General features: G+C 51.7%; 1 protein-coding gene across 7 annotated transcripts; it reads left to right on the plus strand.

Annotated features, from left to right (window-relative positions):
- The first annotated feature begins 794 nt into the window (after window positions 1-794).
- On the plus strand, window positions 795-24,936 carry AIF1L (allograft inflammatory factor 1 like). Of its 7 annotated transcripts, XM_005293326.5 has the most exons (6): window positions 795-975; window positions 1,058-1,119; window positions 12,011-12,077; window positions 17,269-17,310; window positions 18,812-18,974; window positions 22,002-24,936. In XM_005293326.5, exons 1-6 carry the CDS (start codon window positions 945-947, stop codon window positions 22,087-22,089), a joined length of 453 nt encoding a protein of 150 aa, XP_005293383.1. In that variant the 5' UTR covers window positions 795-944; the 3' UTR covers window positions 22,090-24,936. The 7 variants fall into 7 exon arrangements, with proteins under 7 accessions (XP_005293383.1, XP_008167375.1, XP_005293384.1 ...); XM_008169153.4 differs by lacking the exon at window positions 1,058-1,119 and having other exon boundaries at window positions 798-975; XM_005293327.5 differs by lacking the exon at window positions 17,269-17,310 and having other exon boundaries at window positions 804-975.
- Window positions 24,937-25,463: the final 527 nt, after the last annotated feature.

Consider the following 25,463-nt stretch of genomic DNA (forward strand, 5'->3'; position numbering starts at 1 on the left):
ACACCACCAACCATCACAGGGGTTGCAAACGGAAACGGTCACACTTTCTAATGTGCCATTGATAACAGGGGGGGAGGGATAGCTCAGTGGTTTGAGCATTGGCCTGCTAAACCCAGAGTTGTGAGGTCAATCCTTGAGGGGGCCATTTAGGGATCTGGGGCAAAAATCTGCCTGGGGATTGGTCCTGCTTTGAGCAGGGGGTTGGACTAGATGACCTCCTGAGGACCCTTCTGACCCTGATATTCTATGATCGGAGGCTCATAGTTTGTACCTGCAGGACCACAGCATTATAGATGGTGATTTTTGGCTATAGACAGAGTCCATGTTCCTTCCAGATCCAATGATGGAGGGGACCGTATCTGGGGCTGGCTTTCTTCATTCATACATCCCTTTCGTGGTCAACTGTTGCTTCCTTAGTCAACATGCAGCCAGCACAGGTCAAGGTGTGGCTTGGAGCCTGGTGTCTTCCAAAGCTTGTGGACCAGTCTGGGTGAGGTGGTTGGGGCGCTGGCTGGTACCTAACCTCCGTTTTCATTGGGCTGATGGGGAGGCCGACGTTATGAGCCCCTGCAGCCGAGGCCCGAGCAGCTCCTGACAAGCAGGCGGCTGGCAGGGCCTGAGCCTCGGGCTGGCTGTAGCCCTGTCCCCTTCCCAGTGCTCGGCGCGGGCGCTCTGCAGAACCGAGTCCAGGGAGAGGGGCGGGGGAGAGAGGCAAGGGAAGGGTTAACCCCTGCCGGGCTGAGGCGGGCAGTGCCTGGCCGGTGCATGCTTTTGCCTCTTCCAGCAGAGGGGCCGCTGAGTCACCGGGGCCCCGCTTGGTGAATGGCTGCGCTCAAGAGGGGCTGGGCGGCCCTTCCGCTCCGGGCTCCGCCAGCGGCTCGCAGCGCGTCCCGCTCCGCAGTGCAGCCCGGCCGGCCGGCGGGAGGGCTCGGGGGCAGCTCAGCATGGCCGTGACCCTCAACAGCCGCTTCCAAGGTAAGCGCGCCCCGAGCCCCGCACCTGCTGCGCCTCCGGGCCCCCGCCCCACCCCGCTAATGCCCCTCTCTTCCCGGCGCAGGAGGCAAAGCCTACGGGCAGCGGAGAGCGCAGCAGGAGGGGCGGCTGGAGGAGATCAACAAGGTAGGGGGCGAACCGGCGTGGGCCGGGGGCTGGAGAAGCGGCGTCTCCTCCCGGAGCTGGGTGCGCGGGGGGCTGGTCCATCGCCCCCCGGGCTGGGGAGCTGGTTTGCGAAGGGGCTTTGGGGGGAGCCTGGGGCGGCGGGGGAAGCGCTCTCCCCTCTCTGTGCGGGTTTGCCAGGGAAGGGGGCTGCGGGAGTGTGGTCCCGGCCGCCTCTGCTCCTGCTCCCCCCGGCTGTGGCCGGGGCAGGCGGCCCCGCAGCTCCACGTGGCTGGCGGGAGCCAGAAGTTTCTGCTCTTCGATTTCTGACCGACTTCGGCGGCGCCCGCGGCTGAACCTGCTTCCAGCCCAGGTCTCCCACGTGTGAGCTGGAGAAAGGGGCCACATCTTGGCTTGTGTGTGTGTTTCGGGGGCATAGGTGTTTGCACCACCCCATCACACTCCCTGCCAGGCAGGGCCCAGCTCGCCGCAGCTCACCTCTGGGGAAACTGAGGCACGGACCAATGAGGTGACTTGCCAAAGTTGGGGTGGAAAAGCCTGAACTCCAGTTCAGGGCTCTACCCCCTGGGACATTCTCCCCCATCTCAGTTACTCCTCTCGCTAGTAAAATCTGCTGAAGAGCCTCCTTCTAAAGCAATTCTAATGTGCCTCTCTCCAGCCCTGAGCTCATCCAATGAGCCGTGCTAGGTGGGGGCCGGCGTGTTAGGGGTAAGGACGGATGCTTTTGTGTTTCTTTGCTGAAAAGTTTGAAATCCGCACAAGCCCCCTTTCCCCCTCCCCCATCAGACTCTCAGCTTGACGCAGCAATCAGACACGCACAGTCGGTTAAGGCACCTTGTGCCAGCCGGGATGACCACAGTTGATGGCGTTGCACCAGGCGTCGGGGAATGAAGTTCTGTCTCAGTCCTGCTCTTCCCTCTCACCCTCCCACTCCAACCTTTCCAAGGGTGTCACTAAAGCCCTCCCGCTCCTAAACTGGGCTGCAAGCAAGACCCCTCCCTGCCTGTGCCCAGTGGAGAGAGCTGCCTGCAGCCCCAGCCTGGGTGTCTCCCAGTGTACATGGCTTGGCTTGTGCCCTGTTTTGTCTCACTTGTGGAGCAGATTGAAATGGTTAGGAGCCAGTTAAAGCTGAATCCTTGAGCTCAAAGCCCAAAAGCGGCGAGAAGTCGGTGTGAACTGAGGGTCTGTCTAGAGAGCTGGGAGGGGAAGATGAAGGTGTTTGCAGGGAAAGGAGGTGGGGGGGGGGGAAGAATCCATGTGAGGGGGGCTGGATGGAGATCAGAGTTGGAGTGTTGGCTGCCAGGAGGGGTCTATGAAGGGGCAGTGTTTGAGGTGGGGTGTGGGGAAAGACTGGAGTCTCTGTGGGGCCAGGCCCTAGTTAATCTTAATTCCAACTGGGTTCTTCATGTAACTGTCTCCTGTCTGGTGTCTGGCTTGCTTCCCCGGCCCCAAATGGGAATAGACCTGCTGACCTACTGTCATGGCTCTAGGGACCCAGTCCTGCCCCAGCAAGTGGAGCCCCAATCCCCACGCCCGAGCTGGCTCTGGGACCCTGGTATTAGAGGGCCATGGTAGTGAGTGAGCTGCCTAGCTGCCTTTCCGAGTGCTTCCGTTCCATTTCCCAGCTCACGTAGGGGATCTTCAGAGACCACGGAAACTCCCAGACTGGTGAAGGAGGGTGGCTCCCAAGCCTGCCATAGAGCAGGATGGGGAGGTGTCCATCCGAAGTGCAGAGGGCCCCACAAAACAGAGCTGCCCCTTTGAGCCTCTCAGAGCCCTGGGGTGTGTTCTGCAGGCTGGGCAAGGTTCATGCATCATGGGACCAACTGGCAGGATGGTGGGGAATGCGTGGCCAGGCCTGTCCTTATTCTTGGCTTGGTGGATTAAATCCTGGTCCCTTCCCAGCAGCTCCCCACTCCTGTCCTAGTTGCATAGTTCAGGTCTGAGGTTATGTTTGAATAATCCAACCAGACTGAACAGGACCCTAGCAGAGGGGCCCCTGCAGGCAAAGCAAGTGTAAACACCCCTCTTCCTCAAAGACCTCAGTGCCGCTGTGACTTCAACAGGGGCTGCAGCAAACCCTGAGGTATGTAGTAATGCTTCCCCGGCAGGTCACACCCATAAACAACAGCGGTGCTGGCCCTCGGCAGGGAGTGTGGCTGGCGTGAGAAGAGGGCGGGGGTGTGGCCGCAAGGAAGGAATGGAGCTGGCTTGAACCTGGGGTGGAGGTTGGTCTGGTGTGGGGCGGGAATGGGTGGCTGGGGCAGGACAGCCACTAGCCGTGAGTCTAGCGTTGTGCCCCCTTGTGCCCTGTGGTCCCTGAGCAGGGGGTGCTGAGGCAGAGGAATGCCTTCAGGAGGCTGATCTCAGAGAGCTGAGAGATCAGAAGCGTCTTGCAGAGATGCATTCAGTGGGAGGGATGGGGTGGAGGTGCCTTTTTCTCTCCTTCAATGGGCTCCCTGCACCCTCATCTGGCCTGATCTCATCTGTGCTGGGCACATGGCTGGTGCCAGGTAGGCATGTGGCTGGTGCCAAGCAGGCACTTTGTGAGTTAGGCCCCATTGTGCTCTGCCCTGGAACTTAGGCCCGTTACCTCTGCAGTGCCCCTGCATTCTACCAGCTCCAGAGAGCGGCACGCCCCCAGCCCGGGGGTCACGTGCTGCTCACCACTGCCCGGGGGAGACAGCCAGAATGAAGGGGCTGAGATGAATGAAGCTATCTGGGGCTGAGATCTTATTGCATCTTTGCAAGTTGAACCCCTACAAAGCTGGCTGGTGTTTGGCTGGGAGCCCAAGGAGGGAGCAGAGTTCTAGTGGGCCGTGAGGTGACTGAAACTATTCCTTCCGTGGCACTGGGTATCCCAGCGTGGCACTAGGCCATGCTGCGCTGCCTGTAGGGAGGGATGGGAAACGCAGGTCCCACCAGCCGGAGCAGGCAGCGTTAATGGCCCTGGGGTCCTGCTTACACCCGCACAGCCAATGGCCCTTGGAGGAGCGCTTCTGCTGCAGCAGAGCCGGTGGAGGTTAGGGCAGGAGACTGCAGCGCAGCAAAGCTGGATCTACACAGGGGCTGTCTCCCGACAGCAGTCCCCTAGCTAGGGGGCTCTTCCCCTTCCTCACCGCAGCGTGAGGATTGGAATCGTGTGTGTGTGGGGGGGGGTAAGGGCTGGGCCTGTGCCAGGGACCGTTGTGTGCCAGTGGATGCTTTGTGGCCAGCTGCCATAACGGTCCCTGCAGGAGCGCGCCCTGGGAAGAATAGGAGCTATTGTTCTCGGGAAGGGCTTTCAACTTTCACCCCAGCCTGTACCGAGCTGTTCCGATTTCCTCTCCCAGGCGTGCAGAGTTTCTGCCTCTTGTGAATGCTGACTTGGGTCTTTTCTCCGCTCTCTGTGTAGCCAGTGGGTGAGCTCGGTGCTGGAGCCGCTGGACGTCCTGCAGACCTTGGCAGGGGGCTGGAGGGAGGAACAGCAAATCAAGGATTAGAAGGTGCATGGGACCGTTAGGGTAAATGCCCTGGGTACGAGGGCAGGATGAGGTCCCTTTCCCTGGTGCAGTACAGAGGAGGCCCCTGGGCTGGAGCGGGAAACCTTCTCCTGTCCCAGAGAGTAGGTTACAAGATGGGTCCATCTTCTGCCTCCCTCCCCCCACCTCTCTCCTGTCCTCCCTGCCTGTGCCATGAACAGTAAGTGCCTTACTCTCTCAGGGGAGGTGTTTCATGGAGGAAGAGGAGTTGGGATGGTAAGTGCTGGCGATAGGAGGCTGGCTGGGTTAATTCCAGGTGGCTTTGGCACTTTACCAGACTTCCTGCTGCTCCACCTGTCAGGAGGCCCATAAGGAGTGGCTGAAGGCTAGGAAGAGAAGATGGTGTGGGGTGAAGGGGCATGTCCATGAAGTTCTCAAAGGCTGTGGGGGCGTGTAATGGATTCTGAGAACGACAAAAACCAGTGAAACTTCAGGGAGGAGGGTGACATCTGGAGCTCATCCAAGCCAGCACCTTCAACCTGAGCATCTCAAAGCACTTGAAAAGGCTGATGAACCTTCCCAACCCCCATGGGGATGGGGCAGCGTCAGCTCCATGTTACAGGTGGAGAAACTGAGACGCAGAGGGGAAGTGACTTGCCCAAGGTCACGGCAAGCCAGTGGCATAACCTGGAATAGAACTGAGATGCCCCAGTCCCAATCTCTTGCTCTCACCATGTGCCAATGTATTGCACTTGGTGGGTTTCTCGTCTGGGTATGGATGAGAGCCGCCAGGATCTCTTGGACTGACTGAGCCCTGTAGAGTTGGGACTTACGGAGACCACGGAGGCGGGAATTGGAGACGACTTGAACAAGTGAGAGGCCTGAATAAGAAAGCACCTGGCAGAGGAGACCGTGTCTGATGGGGGTGGTTTAGGAGTGAGATACCAGGACAGCCCACACCGCTGGGAGATGTGGAGACTAGAGAGTTTGGGGTCAGTTCTAGCACTGCCTGATATCCAAGGGCAACTGTGAGATTTGGGGCTAAGAAGGCTGAGGAAAGAGCTACATTCTGCTCTCTAACCTCCCCCATCCGTAGGGTAATCACAGCTGGAAGTGCAAAGGGCCAGGAGACTGACACTGTTCCTATACCAACACTGTCCTTTCAAGGGAAGGGGCCCTGAATTCACTGACCTCGGGGGGAGGGATTACAACAGGCTCAATAGCCCCACTTGCATCTTGGGGCAGGAGCAAAACTGTCCATATTTTTACCGCATAGGGGGATGGTCCAAGCCTAGGCCCTGTGCAGGGGATGTGGTCTTGCCCTTTGAGCTGTGGCAGTTTCAGCCCATTGCACTGAGTGGGAACGTTCTTATGACTTGTGCCACCCTCATTCTGCGGCAGGAATCTCCTTGTAGGGAGCTCTGGGTGTCAGAAATGCAACAAGCTTTGATTTCCCTAGGATTTCCTTGGAGAGCTACTTGTTAACGCCCTTGCTGGCTTCTCCCTCCCCACTGTAACACCTTTCTTGGGCCTGAGTGGTAGGGTGTGCTGACCTGAGTGGTAGGGATGCATGTTCTGTGCACACAACTGCTGCATGAAACAGCCTGCAAATACTGAGGGATTAATGGGCTGGAACAGCTGTGGGCAGTAAACTGCTCTTCTTGACCAGCCTCTGTACTTCCTCTCTTCACTGAGAGTGAGGTGGGGGGAGTTGTTTTTTGCTTTTTAAAAAATCTGATTAGCTGTGCAACTGCAGAAATTCGAACCTCTCCAAAACCTCCCAACTGTAACATAGCTGGCATACCAGGCTGTGCGGATGGCATGGCGGGGTCACCCTCAAGAGCCAGCCGGGACCGTATATGGAAAAGGAGAAACTTTTTCTCAGACTTTCTGAGGGGACTTTCCAGCCTGCAAAATCCCCAGGGCTGCAAACAAGCTCATTTAAGCAGGATAGAGATCTGTTAGGAGCATGTATCCTGACTCCCTAGTAGGCTTGGGAAGAACGGTCAGGGATACCACCTGGGAAGCTAACAGCTGGTCCCCTCTGGACTCAGCTCGCCCTGGCTGTCAGAAGCTGAAATGCTGCTCTTAGCACTCTCCTGACTCTTGTGTGGATAAGGATCTCTGGCAGGAAGCCACTCCCCACTGCTGCCTCCTGACTGCCAAAGGGCATTGAAGACACTCCTTTCCAATGCGTTTCTCTCTGTCTTAAGGGACTGGTTTGGGGACTTTGATCTGCAGGTGCCTGGTCTAATCAGTACAGATCAGCAGCAACGCAAACTTTACCCTTATCCAATAGCTTTGGCCAATGGGAAAGGAATGGTCTCTATCAGTTTTCCAGGAACAAGGTGCTCGCATCACAAAAATGCACCAGTTGAGGTCCCCGCTTCAAGGGGCAGTCTCAGCAGAGCCTAAGAATTCAATGGCCCCGTTGGAGACAGGCCCGATGATGGGCACTCTACAAACACTATAAACGCTGTAGGTAGATTGGCCTGTCCCTCATGAGGGGTATGTCTTCACTGCAGTTGGAGGTGTGATTGCAGCATGCGTCGGTTTGATTTCACTTAGGTACCAATAGTGGTGAAGCCATGGCAGCATGGACTTCCGCAAGAGCTAGCCACCCAAGTACGCACCCAGGGTCCTGGGCAGGCTTGTGCAGTGCATGCTGCGGTGGCTTTACTGCTCTTGGTTCCTGAACTAGCTAGCTCAGGTACCTCTCCATGCGCTGCAATCATACCTCCATACCCTGAAAGGTCCAGGTGTGTTAGTGGGGCGGGGCTGAGGAGGTCTGTGCTCTTGCTACCCCAGTTGTATTGCAGATAGAAAGGGCTTCTGCATCCGAGTCCATAGGCCTAAAGAAGATGACCTCTAGCCAAGAGTAACTCCATCTAATCTTCTCTTGCATCTGAAGAAGTGAGGTTCTTACCCACGAAAGCTTATGCTCCCAGTACTTCTGTTAGTCTCAAAGGTGCCACAGGACCCTCTGTTGCTTTCCATCTAATCTGTGCACTCACGTCTCATTTGTGCAGTTCTGCTTAGTAATAAGGATGCTAGACAGGCAACTATGCCCCTAAAAGCTGGAGCCCCGGCAGAGGGATCTGGGAGCAACCTTAACCGCTAGAGCAGAGCCCGAGTCGCCAGCCCCTGGGGGTGGAATTCCTCTGTGATATTGTTAATGCCTGTTGTTCTTATCACAGTGGCAACAAACAGGAATTGTATACAGTGAGGGTGGAATGTTTCCATTTGAAATGTCTTCCTTGTTGCTTTGCACATTCCAGACCAGGCCCCGTGAGGGTTGCTGGGCTGTGACTCTCGTCCCCGGCCGATGGATGAAATGCATTCTGCCCCCCAACCCCCAAGTGACTTCTTGTACCAAGAGAACTGGCTGTTGACATCAAGATAGCTGAATACCTGCTGGGTCAGTGCCACCTGCTCTTGTATGTCACATGACTGGAGCATCTGGGCACCTGCCCTGGCAAATTGTAGCTGGCCTAGGGCAGCAGGAGTTGGTGTCCTCCCATCATAAATGCCTCTTCTTTCTTACCACCCCTCCATTCTGGGAGAAAAATATACCCACTGCTCTGCTCAGCATGGTCCAGCAGGTAAGTCGTGGGACTGGGAGTCAGGCCCTGGTTCTGTACTGGCTTTTCCACTCCCTCCTCTTGTGACGTTAGACAGGTCACTTCTACAGAGATTGTTTATACCCATAATAACCCTCCCTCCTTCCCAACACAGGTTCACTCTGCAGCCTGTGAGTCTGCCACCATGTCCCATGAGCTCTACGTAGGGTGGGCCAGATAGTGCATGCGGATAGTGTGCTGCTGGAGCTCTGATGAGATACGAACCCAAGGCCATGACCGCCTGTGTCTATCACAGCTCCCCTGAGAGCTACGTATCTCTACGTATAGAATGCTAATCCTGATGACCTGGCTGAATTCCACCTTGAGTAATGGCCTTCTGCCACCCAAAACTCCCCTTGCACTTTCAGCTGGGTTCCAGGGCTGAACATCGTGTTGAACTGGAGAGTGATAGTCTTAGCTGGATCGTTTTTTTTCTATTTAAGTATGGCTCAAAGGAAACCAGACTGGCTTACGTGGGGGGAGGGGGGGGGCGGGGAAGGATCTGGTTGTGTTGTTTAGACCAGCTGTTTAAATTCTCGAATTGCTGTGCTGTAGTGGTAACAGATGCTAATGCCACACTAGGTTGTATCAGGCAGTGTATGTTACACAAGCCTAAGGATTCTGTGCTGTTGCCACCTTTAGAGCAGTGTTCAGATCTGGTCACGGTAAAGAAAGGTCAGGTTCAGTTGCAGAGAGCATGGTTGGGAGCAGGGGTGGGGGTAAATGGAACAGGCATGAGGAGAACCTGATGAGAGTGGGGCTAACTAGTGGTGAGAGAGTGAGCCAGCGGTAACATGACTGAACTTTAGTGAGGGGCTTTTACAAAGCAGAACTGCTTGATCTGTCTGAGGTTGCTTGAGAGACCAGAGGTAAGGGACGTCATTCTGTTCTGTGCTGGTTCTTACACTGTGCTCATCACCATAAAATTTGAGCCCCTTCGAGAGGTATATGAAGCAATGGCTAATTAATTCTCAAAAGTTGAGAGGGGGACCCTATTAGAGATGGGGCTATTTAGCAGAATGCAGATTTGGGTCCAGACTTCACCACTCTGTACCTCAGTTTCCCAGTCGTTGGGTGGGGATAACGATACTGACCTGCTTGGAGAGGCACTGATGAAAAGCGCTGTGTGAGAGCTAGTGTGCTGATCCAGGCCCATCTCTGTGCTATAAGTAAGAATGCCAGGAGGTGTTTGTACAGAGCGGGGATGGGATGGGCTCTGAGAGGGAGGAGGCCATTATGGTAGGATTTTTTTTTATTTTTTTTAAATGACTGCAATTGAATCATGTGGATGGGCTCTTGGTCGGTTTTGTGCTAGGGCGGAGCCAGCAGTACATTTGGGGGTTTCCCCAGTTTGATCCAAGGGCCTCTTGGTGCCAATTGGCAGAGGGCACAGGAATGCATAGAGTTTTACAGGTCTCTGCTGGGTTGGATATGTGCATAATAATTCACTAAAGGATGGCATGTGTAGTCTCTATTGAAAGCCAGCTGCCACCTGGTCACCTTAATCACAGTGAAAAGTGTGTACGGGTGATATTGAAGGAACTAGGTTTCTATGCTGAGAATTATGTCCTTAAGGCAGGTGACCAGGAGGGGACAAACTTCTAACATTCGTACGGCAGGGGGGTAACGTGTCCGGTCACTGGTGTGTTGTATGTCTTATAATGGAGGTTGGTTTGCATCCTGAGCCAAATGCTAATCGAGACGTTGCAGAAATCTTCAAGAGAGGAAATTTGCAGGAAGAAATAAACAGCAGGAGGGGGCCCTGCTTACAAGTAAACCCAATGGGTTGTTGGGTTATAATGGGCCACAGAGGTAGGTCGACCCTGGATCTTTCCTTGGGAGGGGGGCAAGCTGATAGCATGAGTTGTCTCACGAATGGAAGATCACAGCCAAACCTGGCTGTAAAATGCGGAGAGGATTTGGGCTGAGATTTGCTCTAGAAGATGTGACAGTAACTAGTGCAGTAAATCTAGGTTGTCGAATGTATGTTCTGATTTTTGTTTTATATGTAACTTTCCATTTCCAGTATTTCTACTTGCTATCCCTTGAACCTTTATACTTTGTTAAATAGACTTTTACTGGATTTCACTATAAACCTAGCTAAGAGCTATGTGTTAAGCAGAGCAATGATCAGAGGTGTAACAGGGAAGCTGGGGTGCACTGTTTCTTTGGAAGCAGTGAATCTACGAATACTGGGACTGTCCAGTGGATCAGGGACTGACCGCTCTGGGAGTCGCTCAGGGGTTGGAATGTGCCTATCGCTAACCTGTGGAGAGACAGCGGGGCCGGCAGAGGCCTAGAGGGCAATGCTTGTGTTGCTTGTGGCCGGTGCAGCCGTGGAGCTGACCTCCGGCAGGTGGTAGCGAGGTGCCTCTCAGCCCTGGGTATCCCTGGGAAGCGTCACATCCCGCCGCTCCCCCCATCCACGCTGGCCACTGCTTTGGGTGTGGTTGACTGGTTTGTTTTCTCTCTTCTGAAACAGGTGTCAAATGTACTTAAAGCCCTAAAATCTCCAGACTAGAGATGGCTGAGTCAGCACCTGATGGTTCCAGAGCTGTAGACTGAGCCTTGCTGAGCCACCTCGGGGGTCTGGGTGCCTGGTTCCTATTTTGTTAGCAATAAAGGATGTGTCAGGCAGGGTTGTAGGAGAGAACATGCAAGTTTCCATTCATGTTAGTGATGACTGGGCATTCCAATACCTTCAGGCCAGAGGCTGCTTCTGCCACACCCATTCCTGGCTACGCAGTCTGTGTCTGCAACGCATGCATGGAGTGTGCAGCAGCCTCCGCCCACTGCCCCTCAATCCCTTGGAGGGTCCTTGCCCCATACAAGCAAAAAATAAACAGCAGCTGTGAATGATTGCTGCAGAGAAGAATGCTGAACACGGACCAAGTGACTACATTCCTGGACGTTGGGTGGACGTGGGAGCCTGGAAATGAAGAGGAAGACCATGCAGTTTGCAGCTGCAGGGAGTATATTGCCAGCAGAGGTTCGCTGGAGGGGCACAGTGGTGGGGCTTGCTGTCCAGATCCTGCTCTGTGCTGGAGCTCCAGGCTCTTCACCTTGCAGTGCTAAGGCACTTTAATAATAAAGCCGTGAGATGATGACAGTGGAGACTGGAGACATCTGCAAGTGGGTGAGCCACTTCTCCAGCACTTGGGGGAACCTGTTTCCTGCCTCAGCGCATCAGAGGCAGTAGCTGTGTCTTGCTTTGGATGTAAAAGGTCCTCTTAACTCAGTATCCAATGTGCACCACATCCTCTTCAGTGAATCCAGGAGCTTCAAAGTGCTGAGAGAACTGTGCCAGTTCTAAAGAACCAAAAGCCATTGGTGTGTATGCATAGACCTCAGGAGAGGGAGGTGAGGGGGTTGGAGTCTCATCTGCTACCCCAGACTCTATATGGCTATATCAGGAACGCTGTTAGTGTCCACCTATGGACAGAACTGAAGGGAATCCCCTGGCATTGCCACTAGAACAGCTCTGGAGTTGCTGGTGCAATGAAGGTGTTGTCATTAAGAAATCTCTAGGCACTGTGATTCCCTCTTGGTTCTCTAGGATCACCATCCAGCCCAACCCCTTCTCCTAGTTCAGTCCATATGGGGTGGGGGGAGGAATTGACCCATTGTAGATCTCTCCTGGCACTGATACTGCTCAGCTTTGTAAACAGCATCTGTTTTTGACTTTTGGCAGTTAATTCCCCTCTTGGGTGTGTATATATAGTCAAACACACACTCCATCTTAGACTTTCCTTGGGAGGTTTGAGGAGCTTTGCCTTGTGTTTTTAACCTTTGGTACTTTTTTTGCCCCATTAGGAATTTCTCTGTGACCCCAAGTTCAGTGATGAAGAAGATCTAGAGGAGAAGCTCGCGGTGTTCAAAGGTGAGACTCAGCTGCCGCTCTCTGTCCCCTTTCACTTGTACTCTGTGTGCCAAGGGTAGCCTTTCCCAGGAGCTGGGACCAGCCAGACTGTAGAACTAGCTGCCAGAAGAGATAAGAGTGACTAAACTGAGATCAGTCTCCTCACGTTTCAGACTAAGCACTAACCTTCACTGTGACTTTGTTTTCCCACCATGAGTCTACACACACACACACACACACACACACACACACACACAACTGTGGCAAAACAGTTAATCCTCTAAGGGAAGCTCTGCACTCAAACATGTGTTCCTGTTTTCCAGCAGCTGCCAGGTTAGCAATGGCTGTGGCATTGCTTGAAAAATAAGTACAGAATCTTCCAGGGCAGGCAAGGTCTTACTTTCTCCTTCCTTTCTCATCCTGTATTTCAATAGATCCTAGGTGGTACTGAGCTAATACAGTGACTGTAGCCATATAAGCACCTAGATTGATTAGACAAGTGAGTAGAAGCCTCTGCTACAAAGTTGGGCTCCAAACTTCCTCAAAATTGGGGGAGTCTTGGGATCCCTGTTTGGGCCACTTGTCCCTATGGTCTTTCCTAACACAATATAGATCGCCATCCAGCCCAACCCATTCTCTCCCAAACCCCTTCTCCTAGTCCAGTCCATGTTGATAGAGTTCAGAGATGTGCCCCTATCTTCATTTTCCACCTAAAACTCTTGTGTTTCTAGATCTGGAATGTTGGCTGCTCTGGGGTTTTGGTTCAGGCCTAAAATGGTGGGTTTTTCCCTTTGTTTTGTTTTGTTTGTTTGTTTTTGATGGGGGGAGAGGGCAGCACAAAGCATGGCTCTGCATGTGGGGCTGTCTGGGTGCGGGGTTTGGGCCCATTATGAGTGGGGAAAGTTTCAAGCTGAGCTGTCTTGGCTGCCTGTGTTTCTCAACAGGCAGTTGGGGGATGTCTATGTTGCAGCTGGGAGGGGGATTCCCAGCGTGGGTAGACAGACTCATTCTAGCTCCATTCAAGCTAGCACACCAAAAATAGCGGCATGTCTGGTGGCTCAAGCTAGCCACCAGGCTCCAAGACCGCCTGATCCCCTGGATCCGAGCTCCAGTGGCTAACCTGAGCCGCAGCCCATGCCGAGCAGAGCTAGTCCAAGTCTGGCTCCCCGCACTGGGAATCGCACCTTCCAGCTGCAGTGTAGACAAACCCTTAAATACCCTGCCCCTCCTCCTGGGGAGCCCTGGGAAAACATGCCCTCTGTGCAATGCGCCCCTTGGTTGTCTGTCCTCTAGCAGGGCTCCTCAGCAAATAAGGGCCCATCAATAGGGGTCCCCGGGGCAGCTGCCTAACCTGCTTCCATTCCAGGCATTGGTTGCTTTTGGCTTTGATGTCAGTCCTAGAGGGTGCTGGCTGGTGCCTTTCCCAGCAGAGAGTGAGGGAACTGAATGTCTCCTATTTCCCCATGTTCTCCCTCCCCACCACCTGCCTCTCCTCCCATTTTTGCTGAAACCCTGAATTATTTTCCCTCTGAATTGGGCTTTCTTCAAACATTGTGACTGTGGGTTGCAGCCGCAGAACTCCCTGTAACAGGAGCCCTCGGCATCTCCTCCCCCCGCCTCGTGCATTTGTCTCCATGGCCTGTTCTGTGGGAGTCCCGCTCCCTGCCGCCAACACCTCCTCCAGCTTCTCCCAACAATCGGCCCATTGTGCGTCCCCCCTCGCCCAGCTGAGCCAGAGAGTCTCAGGAGCCCCTGTGCAGAATCGGTGTTTGTGTGAATGCGCTGGGGTTAGCAGGGCAGGATTTCACCCCATTGAATCCCGGCAGCATGGGATGAAAGGGAAACCTGAACGTGTAGGCTCAGGCTTGGAGTGCTGTGGTATAAAGCCTCCTCTGTTCTCTGCGCTGCCTGTCAAACTTCCTCAGAGGAATAGAGAAAACAACACACACACTGCACACAGCAGACACGCAGTGGGGGACACGTTTCAGATTCATATGCTGGGATGACTGACCCCAGTGCTTGGGCCTGGCCAAGTAACTCAGAGCCACAAAGGAGGGCGCTCTGAGTAGAGAATTAAACCTGCCTCTCATCCCAAGAGCTGCTGTCCTACTCCCTTGCTACTCTCTGTACCTCGGGCCCACATGCCAGTCACAAGCTATTCCCCCTACAAGCCCATTGGCTGCAGCCCAGGATGAAAGGTGGCTTGTTGATGAGGCATTTGTCAAGGTGGAAATTCTCTCCTGTAGTCGGTCCTCCGCTGCTGAGCCGGAGAGGCAGTTCTAGCATCATGCCCTGACCTAGACTCGGTTAGGCCTCTCACCCTGAGCTGAGCCACAGGGCAATGTAAACAGAGGCAGCTATTTACCTGTTGCTGGTAGAACAAGGACATGGCACCATGAGCAATTAAACTGCAATTTGCCTGTAGAACAGGGAAATACTGTGATTGAGCTGGGACTTCCCTGTGCTGCTATAAATGACCTTGCTTAATGTTACAAAAATAAGATGGAGAAGAGAGGGAATGTCTTAATATAGTGCCCACCACAATGTTATCAGGGTATTGCTTAGAGCGAAGGGGCAGAGGAATGTAGCTTTGTCATCTAGGAGCATCGTACTGAGCCGGTTACTGTAAAGGACAAGAATACTCTGAAATAACGAGGAGTTCGGGTGGCACCTTAAAAACTAACAGATTTATTTGGGCATAAGCTTTCGTGGGTAAAAAACCCACTTCTTCAGATGCATGGAGTGAAAATTTCAGATGCAGGCATAACTATACTGACACATGAAGAGAAGGGAGTTACCTTACAAGTCTTTTGTGGATACAGACTAACATGGCTACCCCTCTAATACTCTGAAATGATGCTGATTAATAATGAGCAGCATCTAGCATCCGGCCAGGGGCTTTGCTGGCATGAGGACGCAATAACACAGCCTCTTCCCACCAGGAATAACGCACCGCGTAATGGGAATGCTCATGGAACTAACTATGTGGTAGCAACACAAATGGTATTGGACATAGGCTGTTTTTCATAATAGAAAGTTATTGTAACGAATCCGTAGCCCTCTTAGTCTTCAATTATTCCCATGCTGCACACTGTAGCAACTTGGAATTTAAAGTTGCCAGCAGCAACAGAACTTTCTGACCCAAAACAGACTCCTACCACTTGAGCTCAAGGAGAATCTCCTTTTAGACGTTAGCAGTATAGGGCCATAGACATACAGATGAGTTCTGATTCTAGCTGCTAGAGGACAATGGTGCATATACACAATAGCCAGCTCATTATAACAAGTGTCAAAAAGGCCTTTTCTGAAAAGTAAATACCCAGTTTTCTGTGCAGTAAGCCATCCCAAGCTGTACACTGTCTTGACTCTCTGGATGCTTTCGGTGTGTTAAAGGACACAATTTCTCCCCTCACTGGCTTTCCAACCATCCCTGCCTATTGTGCCTTCATGTTTAAATCCAGATTGAAGGCTGTCATTCAAGCACCCAGTGACTAATTGGCTGACAGCTTGGGGCTGAATCAAAGAATTTGTGGCCCAATACATCTACCCTGCACTGATCTTTCAGGAAACAGGATTATTTACCACATCAAACCAGTCATCCATCTATCCTAGAAACCAGATCAGCCAAGTAAAATACAGCAAGGCTGTCTGTCACATGAGGAGATACAGGCCTGCTGCACTACCCAGTGTGGAAAATACACAGTTCATCCTAGCATGCAATCACTAATGCGTGGTACGTGTTGCCCAGATGCATGGCATGCACGGAGCTCCAATTAGCATTAACGAGCCCTATGCATTCACCCAAGGGTGACCCTGTCACAGTTCTGAATGGGGGGCTGTGGCACTAATTGGCACCTCTGAACTGGCGTTTGGCCTAATTGGTTCTTAGTCCATCAAAAAGGCTTTTGTATCTTCAAAGCCCCTTTGTGACCTGAAGTTCAGGTTCAATTGCAAAACCCCTTGCCCAGTTCTTGCTCATGTCGTATATAATGTCTCACGTGGATCGGCAAATTCTGAAAGACATGTCTCTGCTGGTAATAGATGTGATGCCTCAAAGTTTAAAAAAAAAAAAAATGTACTCTTTGAAAATCTATTCAGTCCACATTGTGTAATGGTTGCTAATGGCTGGTCTCTCTCTGGTGATGGTGCCGCCTCTAAGTGGTGGGGCTAAAAATTTCTTGAAGAGCACTATCCAGTAAGAGACACTGTGCCTCGAAGAGGTGATGAATTCATGACATGGGCAGGCCTGCCTGCCCCTCTCGTCTCCCTCTGAATCCCATGGACAGGTTACCCCACCCAGTGGAGCAGTGCCCCTTCCAAATTACCGTTCATCAAGAAATCAGACCTAAGCAATTGGGGAAAACCCATCCCTTTACCTGTGCAATGCTGTATTGATCTAAATCCCTCCTTCATACCACCATGTCCTCATCCGTATCTCGCTACCTTGATCTGCCGCTGGCCACTGCTCTGAACCATGTCTCTTTCTTTGGCTTCCCTGTAGGAAAGGAACCGCAACTGGAGTCGTTACTGAGCTTTAGAGCCCAGGCAGGGCACTAAACCCAAGAGCTTGGGCATTTGTGTCCCTGTGTGACCACCCCATGGTGGTATTAGGCACATCACTCTTTGTATTCCAGTAGCACTTGGAGGCCCCCCAGCTGAGATCAAGGCCCCATTGTGCTAGGTGCTGTACATACACAGTCAGACACATTGCCTGACCTGAAGACTTTACTGTCTGACTAGACAGAGGGCTCTCAGGTGGGAGGGAAGACACAGGGACAGAGAAAAATAACTTTCCTAAGGTCCCATAACAGATCATTGCAGAACCAGGACTAGAAGTCAGGTCTCCTGACTCCCAGCTCAGTGCTGTATCCACTAGGCCTCACCATCTTGCTTCCTGCCCTACTCACACGGAATAGTACAACTGTCGGGCATTTTGGGGTGTGGTGGTTTTTTTGCCTTCCTCTGAAAGGCTTCATTGTTGCCAGCTTCTGAGGAGTCACATGGTGCCAGACTAGCTGGGCAAATGAGCCATTCCAGTATAACCACCCTGTGTGCTTCATTGCATCCTCTTGGTGATCTAGCCCCTGTGCCCAGCCATGGAGCAGTGCCACTCAGTGCTGTCCTTACCTCAGCTGGGATATGGAAGGAGCTGCCTTGGGATCCTGCTGAAGCTGCTCTGATTTGCTAACTCCCTTCTGTGTGTCTCTTCCAGAGAAATACATGGAGTTTGACCTGAATAACCAAGGCGAGATTGGTGAGTGACCCCTTGAGGAACACATCTTGTTGCTGGGCCAGAAGGAGAGTGGTCTGTTGGGGCAGACACTGGGACTGCAAAGCATAAAACCAGGGCTGCTACTTCTCTCTCAAACTCTATCTCCAGGTGCTGATAAAGAGTCCAAGGGCTGCTCCCCCCCAGATTTCTAGCCTGGTCCTATGGAACCTTTACTCTGTCACTTGGCTTCTGAGAGACTGACGCTGTCCTCACATGTCCAGGTCTTTCTTTTTCTCTGGGTCTCTCCTTGCCTGCTTCAAGCATTGGACATCTCTCTGCTCTTAGTCCCAAGCTCCCCTCTTTCTCCTGGATCTCTGCTCAGCCCTCTTGCTTCTCTTTCCGTTCTGGGCTCTTCTTTCCTCGTGGTTCTCTCTCAGTAAGTATCAGGAAGCGCCATGGATTCCTAGACAGGGTTTTGTGCTTGGATGAGCCTGCAGCATCAAGGGTTTGCTTGGTTTGAGGTTGAAACCAGGCAAAGCCCCTAGGTTTCCACCCAAAACCAAAGCTCGCTTGTCCTTGCCCACCTCCAGATTTTCTTTAGTGGGAGAAGGGGCTGTCCCCCAGACCTCTGTAAAATGAGGTCTAGGCTTTGGAGGTGGCCCAGTTTTCTGTTTGCATCTGCTGAGATCTCCCAGCTTAGGTTTTTTTAAGGAAGGCTTTTCTCACATCTGGTATTGGTGCTATCTTGCTCTTTCCCAAGGACAGGACCTGGCAGCTGAAAAGAGATGAGGCCAAGCCACAGTGTCCAGATCCAGACTTCTGCAATGTTCAGGATTTGGGTCCCGGGTTTTGCCTTGGGGCCCCTCCCTGCTTCTAACTTCCCCAAAGCACAGTGTATTCACTGTGTCTGTCTCATGAGTTCCCCGCCAGCCACAGCCGCCTCCACCTCCTCTAGCTGATCCAGTGTCCCTGGTGGGCGGGTAGGGAGAAGGAGACCTGACTCCTAACGCTGGTGCTGGTTAGGAGGAGGAAAGGAGCCTGCAGCTCATTGTTCAAGTGAGAACAATCTGAAGGAAATTGCCTCAGACTCTGCCTGAGGGTGGGGTTTTAGCACCACTTCCAAGGGGCCTGTTTGGGTCTGGCTTGGTTTCTTTAATATTGGTGCTTCTCTCTCTCTCCCTCCCCCCGGCTTTTCTCCTACACTTCAGGAGAGTTGGAATCCAGAGACCCTCATTTCTACTCACAATAGGGTAGGGATGGGGAAACAGGCACAGATGCCATGATTAGCCCGGATCACACACAGAGTCAGTGGCAGGGTTAGGATTGGAAGTGAGGGGTTTGATCCCATGCTGTGCTTCAAAGGGCTGCACCTCAAAAGTCAAAACCCATTGAGCACGCTCAGCTTGTAATTGAATGGGTGAGGAGGACTGAGTCATTAAGGTAAATGCCCTGTATCCCAAAGGCTTATTTGTCACGTTCAGTACTGCACTGTCTCCCGCTGCCGCCATTCCCGGCATTGGCGCTCTGGCTCTTCCTCTTGCAGATCTGATGTCTGTCAAAAGGATGATGGAGAAACTGGGGGCTCCGAAGACGCACTTAGAGCTGAAGAAGATGATCTCTGAAGTGACTGGAGGGGTTAGCGAAACCATCTCTTACCAGGACTTCGTCAACGTGATGCTTGGCAAGCGCTCCGCCGTCCTTAAATTGTGAGTGTCGGAGGGGCCGGGGGGCAGACGAAGGATGCGATGCTAGGATCTGAGCTCCATGCTTTGGGGGTTCGGGGGCCAGGTGCAGCAGGAGGCAGGGGCTGTTCTGCATGCCCCCGAGGGGCAAAGGTGGAGCAAGAACCCATGTGTCCTAGACAGGCTGGGAAGCCTGGATGGAGAAAGGATGAAGAACATCTCTGGAAGGCAATGAGCAGAGGGGCATCTCAAGGATGAAAGCAGCCAGGAGTCACTGGGGGGGAGTCGGAGTCCAGCCAGGGTGAGGGCTGAGCCTGAGGGGGAGATTATGTAGTGTGGGGAGGGGGCTGATGTTGTGGTGGCTCCAGGCCCTGTTTGCTTTCAATCTACCTTCCAAAGCTAGACCATGTGGCCAGGTCCTGGGGTAGGGCTGTCCTAGGTCTGTCACCACCTCAAGCTGCCAGGAATGCACTACAGAGGTGCCTGGTGTATCGGGAAGAGGCTTCCTCCTGCATTGACATGGCAGGGTTAAAGCAGCTCCCAAGCGCACAGGGCGCAGTACTTTGGAGTACTCGGCCATTTGCATGGTTGAGCATGTGGCCCATCTCACAGCCCACCTAGGTGGGGCGCCGCACAGTCACAATACATCTGTCATGGGGTGTCACTGCTGCTCGAGTATACGTACGCCAGCTAGCTTGATCTAGCTAGCTCGGGTGCTGATAGAAATGAAGCCACGGCACCACGTGCCTCAGCACGGGTTGCCCAAGCCTGGCTGGAACCGGGGTCATTACTCCCGGGGCTAGCCCCGTACTGTAGCCTGTGCTGCCATGATGCACTGCACCGGTAGCCAAGCTAGCTAGATTGCGTCGACGTGAGCTGCAGTCACACTCTGTGATTGCAGTACAGACATAGCCTCGTACCCAGACTGAGGGTGTCCACACAGGTGCTCCCCAGGTCCTTTCATGCTCATGCCCCAGCCCAGCTGTAACCCTAGACTGTGGTGGTGGGGAAAGGCTAGCGTAGCATTAGGTCCTCTTGTCTCTCCCCACCTGAGTTGGTCCGGGTTTGCAGGACAGTAGGTTCCCTCTTGCTTTCCTGTCTGAAAGGCGTCCGCACTGAACTGGGAATTCAGCGACAGTGCAGAGAAGCTGGGAGGCTCCTGTCACTTGCCTCTTTGTACAGAATCCCCCATCCCATCTCCTCACATCCATTCCAGAGTCACCCCTGCTGGGTGCCAAGGTTTTCCTTGTTCCCTTGGCATCGGAGTGGATGGAGGAGGCACGTTTGAAGCAATGCATGCGGGGGAGGGGAGGTACTTCTACTGTGGTATGAGCCACTGATGTAAGCTTCTCACAGCCTTTTGTGCCCTCCTGACAAAGGTGGTGAAAGCACTGCTGTTGTAACAAATGGCTTCTGGGCACCAGCTTGGCTGCTCCTTGCAATGGGGTGGAGTCTACGGGCTCCTTCCCCACCCTCTTAAAGCCTCTCTGCCTTTCATGGCCACCAACCATGCTAGCACTGCTTTTATGCTTAACCAAGATGGATAGATGGGGTCCTCTGTGCCCCTCGTCCGTTTCTGAAGGATACCTCCAGTGCGACTGGCTCTCCAAAGTGGATGTTAAGGGAATCATTTTGTTCCCCACACCAGCAGAACTATTGCCACTAATCTGCTGTGTATTTATGGTGGTGAAAATCTTTACCACCCCTCTCCCCTTGGTTAGCATGTTAGTGAAGGATGTTTCTGGGGTTTTCTCTTCCAGCGATGGATTTGATCATGATAGAATCACATAATGTCAGGGTTGGAAGGGACCTCAGGAGGTCATCTAGTCCAACCCCCTGCTCAAAGCAGGACCAATCCCCAGGCAGATTTTTGCCCCAGATCCCTAAATGGCCCCCTCAAGGATTGACCTCACAACCCTGGGTTTAGCAGGCCAATGCTCAAACCACTGAGCTATCCCTCCCCCCATGACTCCTACCACAAACGCTCATGGGTGTTCCCTTGGCAACCTTCTTCCCCTGCTGAAGCCTGTTTGACACTCTCCATCCTCTGCTCCAATATGACTAGTTTTAGATAGAGACCCGTCCCTTCTCAGCAGACACCCAAACAAGCATCCCATTGTCCTCAAGCCAGGGCTGAGTTTCTGCTCCAATTGTAAATGCAAAGTTCCAGTTCCAGCAAAAGCCACCGAACCGAGGTAGCAGCTGGCAGCAGCTAAGTGGCTACGATACTTAGGGAGGAATAAAGCAGTGACAGTTAAAAAGCATTCTGGATTCTCTTTTCAATTACTGCCCCACCCAATCGGCAGTCACTCCTCCTCCTTGTCCAGCACACAGTTGCTGTGGATTGCTTGTTGTTGCTTCTGAATGTGCATGCAGTGTAGTTTCCAGGGGGTGGCTAGTTATGCTGTCAATGCACATGTCTGTAGGCATAGTGTATTAGAAGCAGTGGTCTACCATGTGTTCTCAATCAACTTCAAGTGGTTGCCTAAAGTGAACATACAAATCCCTTGCACTCTCAGATGGGAACCAAATGGGCGACTTTGCAAGTGGCATTCAAGGCACAACTTTTATGACTACTTCAAAAATGAGATATCTTGTATTGTGTTGGCAATACTGCCCCCTACTGGCTACAGAGTAGTGGTGGCGATGGGGGAAATAGCACACCCATATTTTTTGCAGTTTAGCGTGGATCAATAAAAACATAAACAAGTTACTATTCTGCACATCTATAAGGCCTAACATCTGGGGATCTCTGAGCACTTTGCTGGCATGTATTGAGCCTCACAACACTCCCGTGCAATGCAGAACATCTCTGTTCCACTGATAGGGAAATGGATACGTGGAAGGGTGAAGAGACTGCCCAAAGTATGTCAGGGGCAGAGCTAGGAATAAAACCCAGGAATCCTGACAGCCAGTTTTGCAGTCCAACTACCGGACTTTCTAGCGTAGGAGCAAGACCTTGTTTTCCAGCAGGTGTTGTTGATCCTGGTGATGGGTTAAACTTGCACCTGTTTTCTTAATTCGTGCTTCTGACTGTTTGTTTTTTTCCAGAGTCATGCTGTTTGAAGGAAAAGCCAATGAAAACATCCCAAAGCCTTCTGGCCCGCCTCCAGAGAGAGATATTGCCAGCCTTCCCTGAAGGCAATAGGCTGAGAGCCAAATCTGTCAGCACTATGGTGGTCTGTAAGGAGGGTTACCTGTTTTGTTACTTTTACATTGGTCAGTCTTAGTAATAGAAGCTAATCTGCCTTAGAAGAGGAATGACAAGGGAAGCCCAGGGACCCCCCAGTCCACAGGTAGCTGTCTTTGCTGCATCTCCTAGCCAGTTTCATCTGTAGCAAAAGTGTAAACATGAAACCAAAAATGAGAAATTGCTGGTCGTTCTCTGTGGTCTCTAGCATAGATCTCTCTGCTAGAAAGGGCTGCCTCCTTTTGAACAGGTGGATCCTGAGCCACAATGAATCAAATACCGAATCTGCATTCGGCACAGAGCATCCTCCCGTCACTCCCATGGGAAATTGGTATGTTCTTAATATGGCCTTGCTGCCAGTCACCACTTACTATCTGCGTTCCCTGTGGCTGCTGTTGAGTACTGCCATGCCACAGATAGTAAAGTGCCTTCTCAGCTCTACCCTACACCTCACAGCTTCTGACTAGTTCCTTTCCCACTGAACCTGAACAGCAATTCTCCAGCCAAATGCAAGTAAATCTTTCACCGTTGTGGCCTGCTCTCCTAGACTAGGATGGGAAGGTGGATGAACATTTGAGACTGGCTGGCTGGCTAGGTCCTTGCCCAGGCAGGTGAGAACAGCCCTTTGGGGACGTAGTGGGGGGATGCTAGCCATTTGGGAGAAGGGCAGGTAACTGTTGAGGCTTGGAGGCCTGGAGCCTGACACTGAAGACGGAATCTTGGACCCCCTCCACATACTCCCACATCCCATTGAACAGTAGGTCCCAGTATCTGCTCCTCTGATTTATCCCAGCAGTGCTGGGTCTGAGACTAATGCCCGCTGTTAAATTTCCCCAGAACACCTATGACGCTCGTCTCTGTCCCAGTTCTGTTGCCTTTTCACTAGTCAAAGTGGACCCCAGTTACAGATCGATACCTGTCCTGGCTGAGGAAAAGCTCCACTCAGCTCTCCTGTACCGTGTGGCATCCTCTATTTTCATGGAGCCTATTGCTTTGCGAATGATGCAGAACCTCCCTGTTTTACTGCTGGGATTTGACCTCCTGCCCTGTGAAGCTCATGGCAGGGTTTGAGGAGACATTGGGTGTTGGGCTGGATAGTTACATCTTACTGTTCTAGAAGTTGCTATGGTAGGTTAAGAGGAGAGGCGAGGGAGCCCTGTAAAACTCTGTTGGCTCTCCTTAGCTCCCCTTATGTGCATTGCACTACAGTAAATACCCAGTGCTGCGTCTTCTGGAGCTTTAAGTCAATCCTCTAAGGATCCCTTTTTTAAGCTAACGAACTGGCCTTACTGAACGCATGCTAATGAGTGGCTCTCCCAGTAGAACTAATTCAGACCTGGGAAAACATCCAGTTCCAGGATGCACTGGATCTGGTGCCGAACTGGGATGGCTCTTTGGGACTCTGTTTCCTTTTGTTGTTGATCAGGAGTGTGGCTGAGATTTTGCTGGAGTTAGTTACACCTTGCATGTGTCTTCCTGAACTAGGGTGCAAATCCATGAGAGTCTGGACCTGTTAAAGCCTCTGGGTGAGATCCTGGCCCTACTGAAATCAATGGGAATTTTGCCGTTGACTTTCTAATGAGGCCCAGATTTCCCACTCTGTCTTGCAGTTCTAAGGCAGGCTAAATTCTCACTGACGTCCACCAGTATTTTGCCTGCCCAAGGTGTAAGATTAAGTCCTAAGTGTACTTCTCAAGCTGTCTGCAGGAACATGTTTGCTTATATGGTAACTACTAAAGAATCCACAAGTAACTTAAAGAATTCCTGCATAGCTGTAACTTAAAGGAGTTCATACCAGCAATGAGACTAAAAATAGGCAAGAATTGCCCTCGCAATCAGTCGCTGACCTCCAACCAGAAGACAACAAAAAACTTCCATCTGTGACTATGGTGCAAGACAGAGAGCAAGCACCCTGGAGGGTCCCTCTTTGACCAAGGGGAATAAGGCCTTGCAACTGTGATCTCCTTTTTAGAAGCTAGAGAAACTATTCTGTTAAGTCGTCTGTGGTAGAAGCTGTTGATCCATTGTCTGCTTATATTTATATAGTTAAAATGTAAACTTCGTAATATATTGGGTTTGTTTTCCTTGTAATGTGAATAAGTGGCTGGCTTCTGAAGCTTGCAGCCTCCCTCTTCTCCAGTGACCAATCCGTTCACTTGCCTAGAATAAATCCTGTTTTAAGAGCTAGTTCAATTGGCTGTATCTTGCACCTGAAATGTTGGGGGTGGTGGGAGAACAAGCCCAGCTTTTTTTGCCTTTGAATTTCACAGAAAAAGCCTGTGATGTTCTGAACCTGTAGGTGAAGGAAATGGGACTCCAGTCTGAGTCCCTAAACTAGTCCAGAAAGAATTGTGGATGAGTCTGTTTGTTCATGTTGATGCCCTCAAAACCTCCCAGATTAGACCTTTCTCCTGCAAACATACTCCTTCCTATGTGCTTGAATTTATTCTCATACAGAGTCAGTTGACTTCAATGGGACTACTCTGTGATTAAAATTAAGCACATGAAAGGTGCTTTTTTTTTTTTTTATCGGAACAGGGATCTTTTGGGGGTGGGGAAAGACTCCCCTGCATACCAGAACTTAGATCTAGCAGGACTGTGCTCTGGACATTGAACTGTGCATTGCGGTGTACTCTGTATTTACAACGCTTGGAACCCAGTTGTTTGCCCCTGGGGTTTCATTGCTTATCGTGTTTCTTCCCTCCCCCTCTGGCTTTTTTTCCTTTGTCCTTGGCAGCTTTTAACTTTGTGGTGTTTTTTAAATCATGGCTTAAATAAAAACAGATATCCAATTTATTGTTTGGAATTCTAACTTGTCTTATTGCGCCTGCCAAAGGCTGCCCTTTTAAAAAAATGTCTTGCTATTCTTGTTTGTCTGAGAACTCAGAACTGCAATGGAGAGAGACGTTGTAGATAAGGGCAGCACAGCTCTACTTGTACAGACCGAAAATAAATCTTCTGAAACTCTGTGAAGTATCAGTGTATTTAATGTTGCTACTCCAGAGCCTTGTCTAAACTCAAGTTGTTCCTGATAAACTAAAACTTCATTTTTAAATCAATTTAGTTAAAAGGGTGCAAATCCCTGAATAGGCACTTCAATTACATCAGTATAAGACGGGTGCAAACCATTTAAGTCAGTAACTGATCAAATGCTTCAATGTTTGAGTTAAACACTGCAAGGGAAGTTTTGTTTTTCTTATATCAAACATTCATGAAATACTTCTCAGGCTGCCTCCTGGCTGCTCGCTTGCTTCAGGGTCACTGTTTGACATGCACACCTGTCTGGCAGGAACAGCAAGACTCTTCTGACCAATCTTCTCCAC

The sequence above is a fragment of the Chrysemys picta genome, chromosome 18 (genome assembly GCF_011386835.1).
Source record: "Chrysemys picta bellii isolate R12L10 chromosome 18, ASM1138683v2, whole genome shotgun sequence".
NCBI lineage: Eukaryota > Metazoa > Chordata > Testudines > Emydidae > Chrysemys > Chrysemys picta.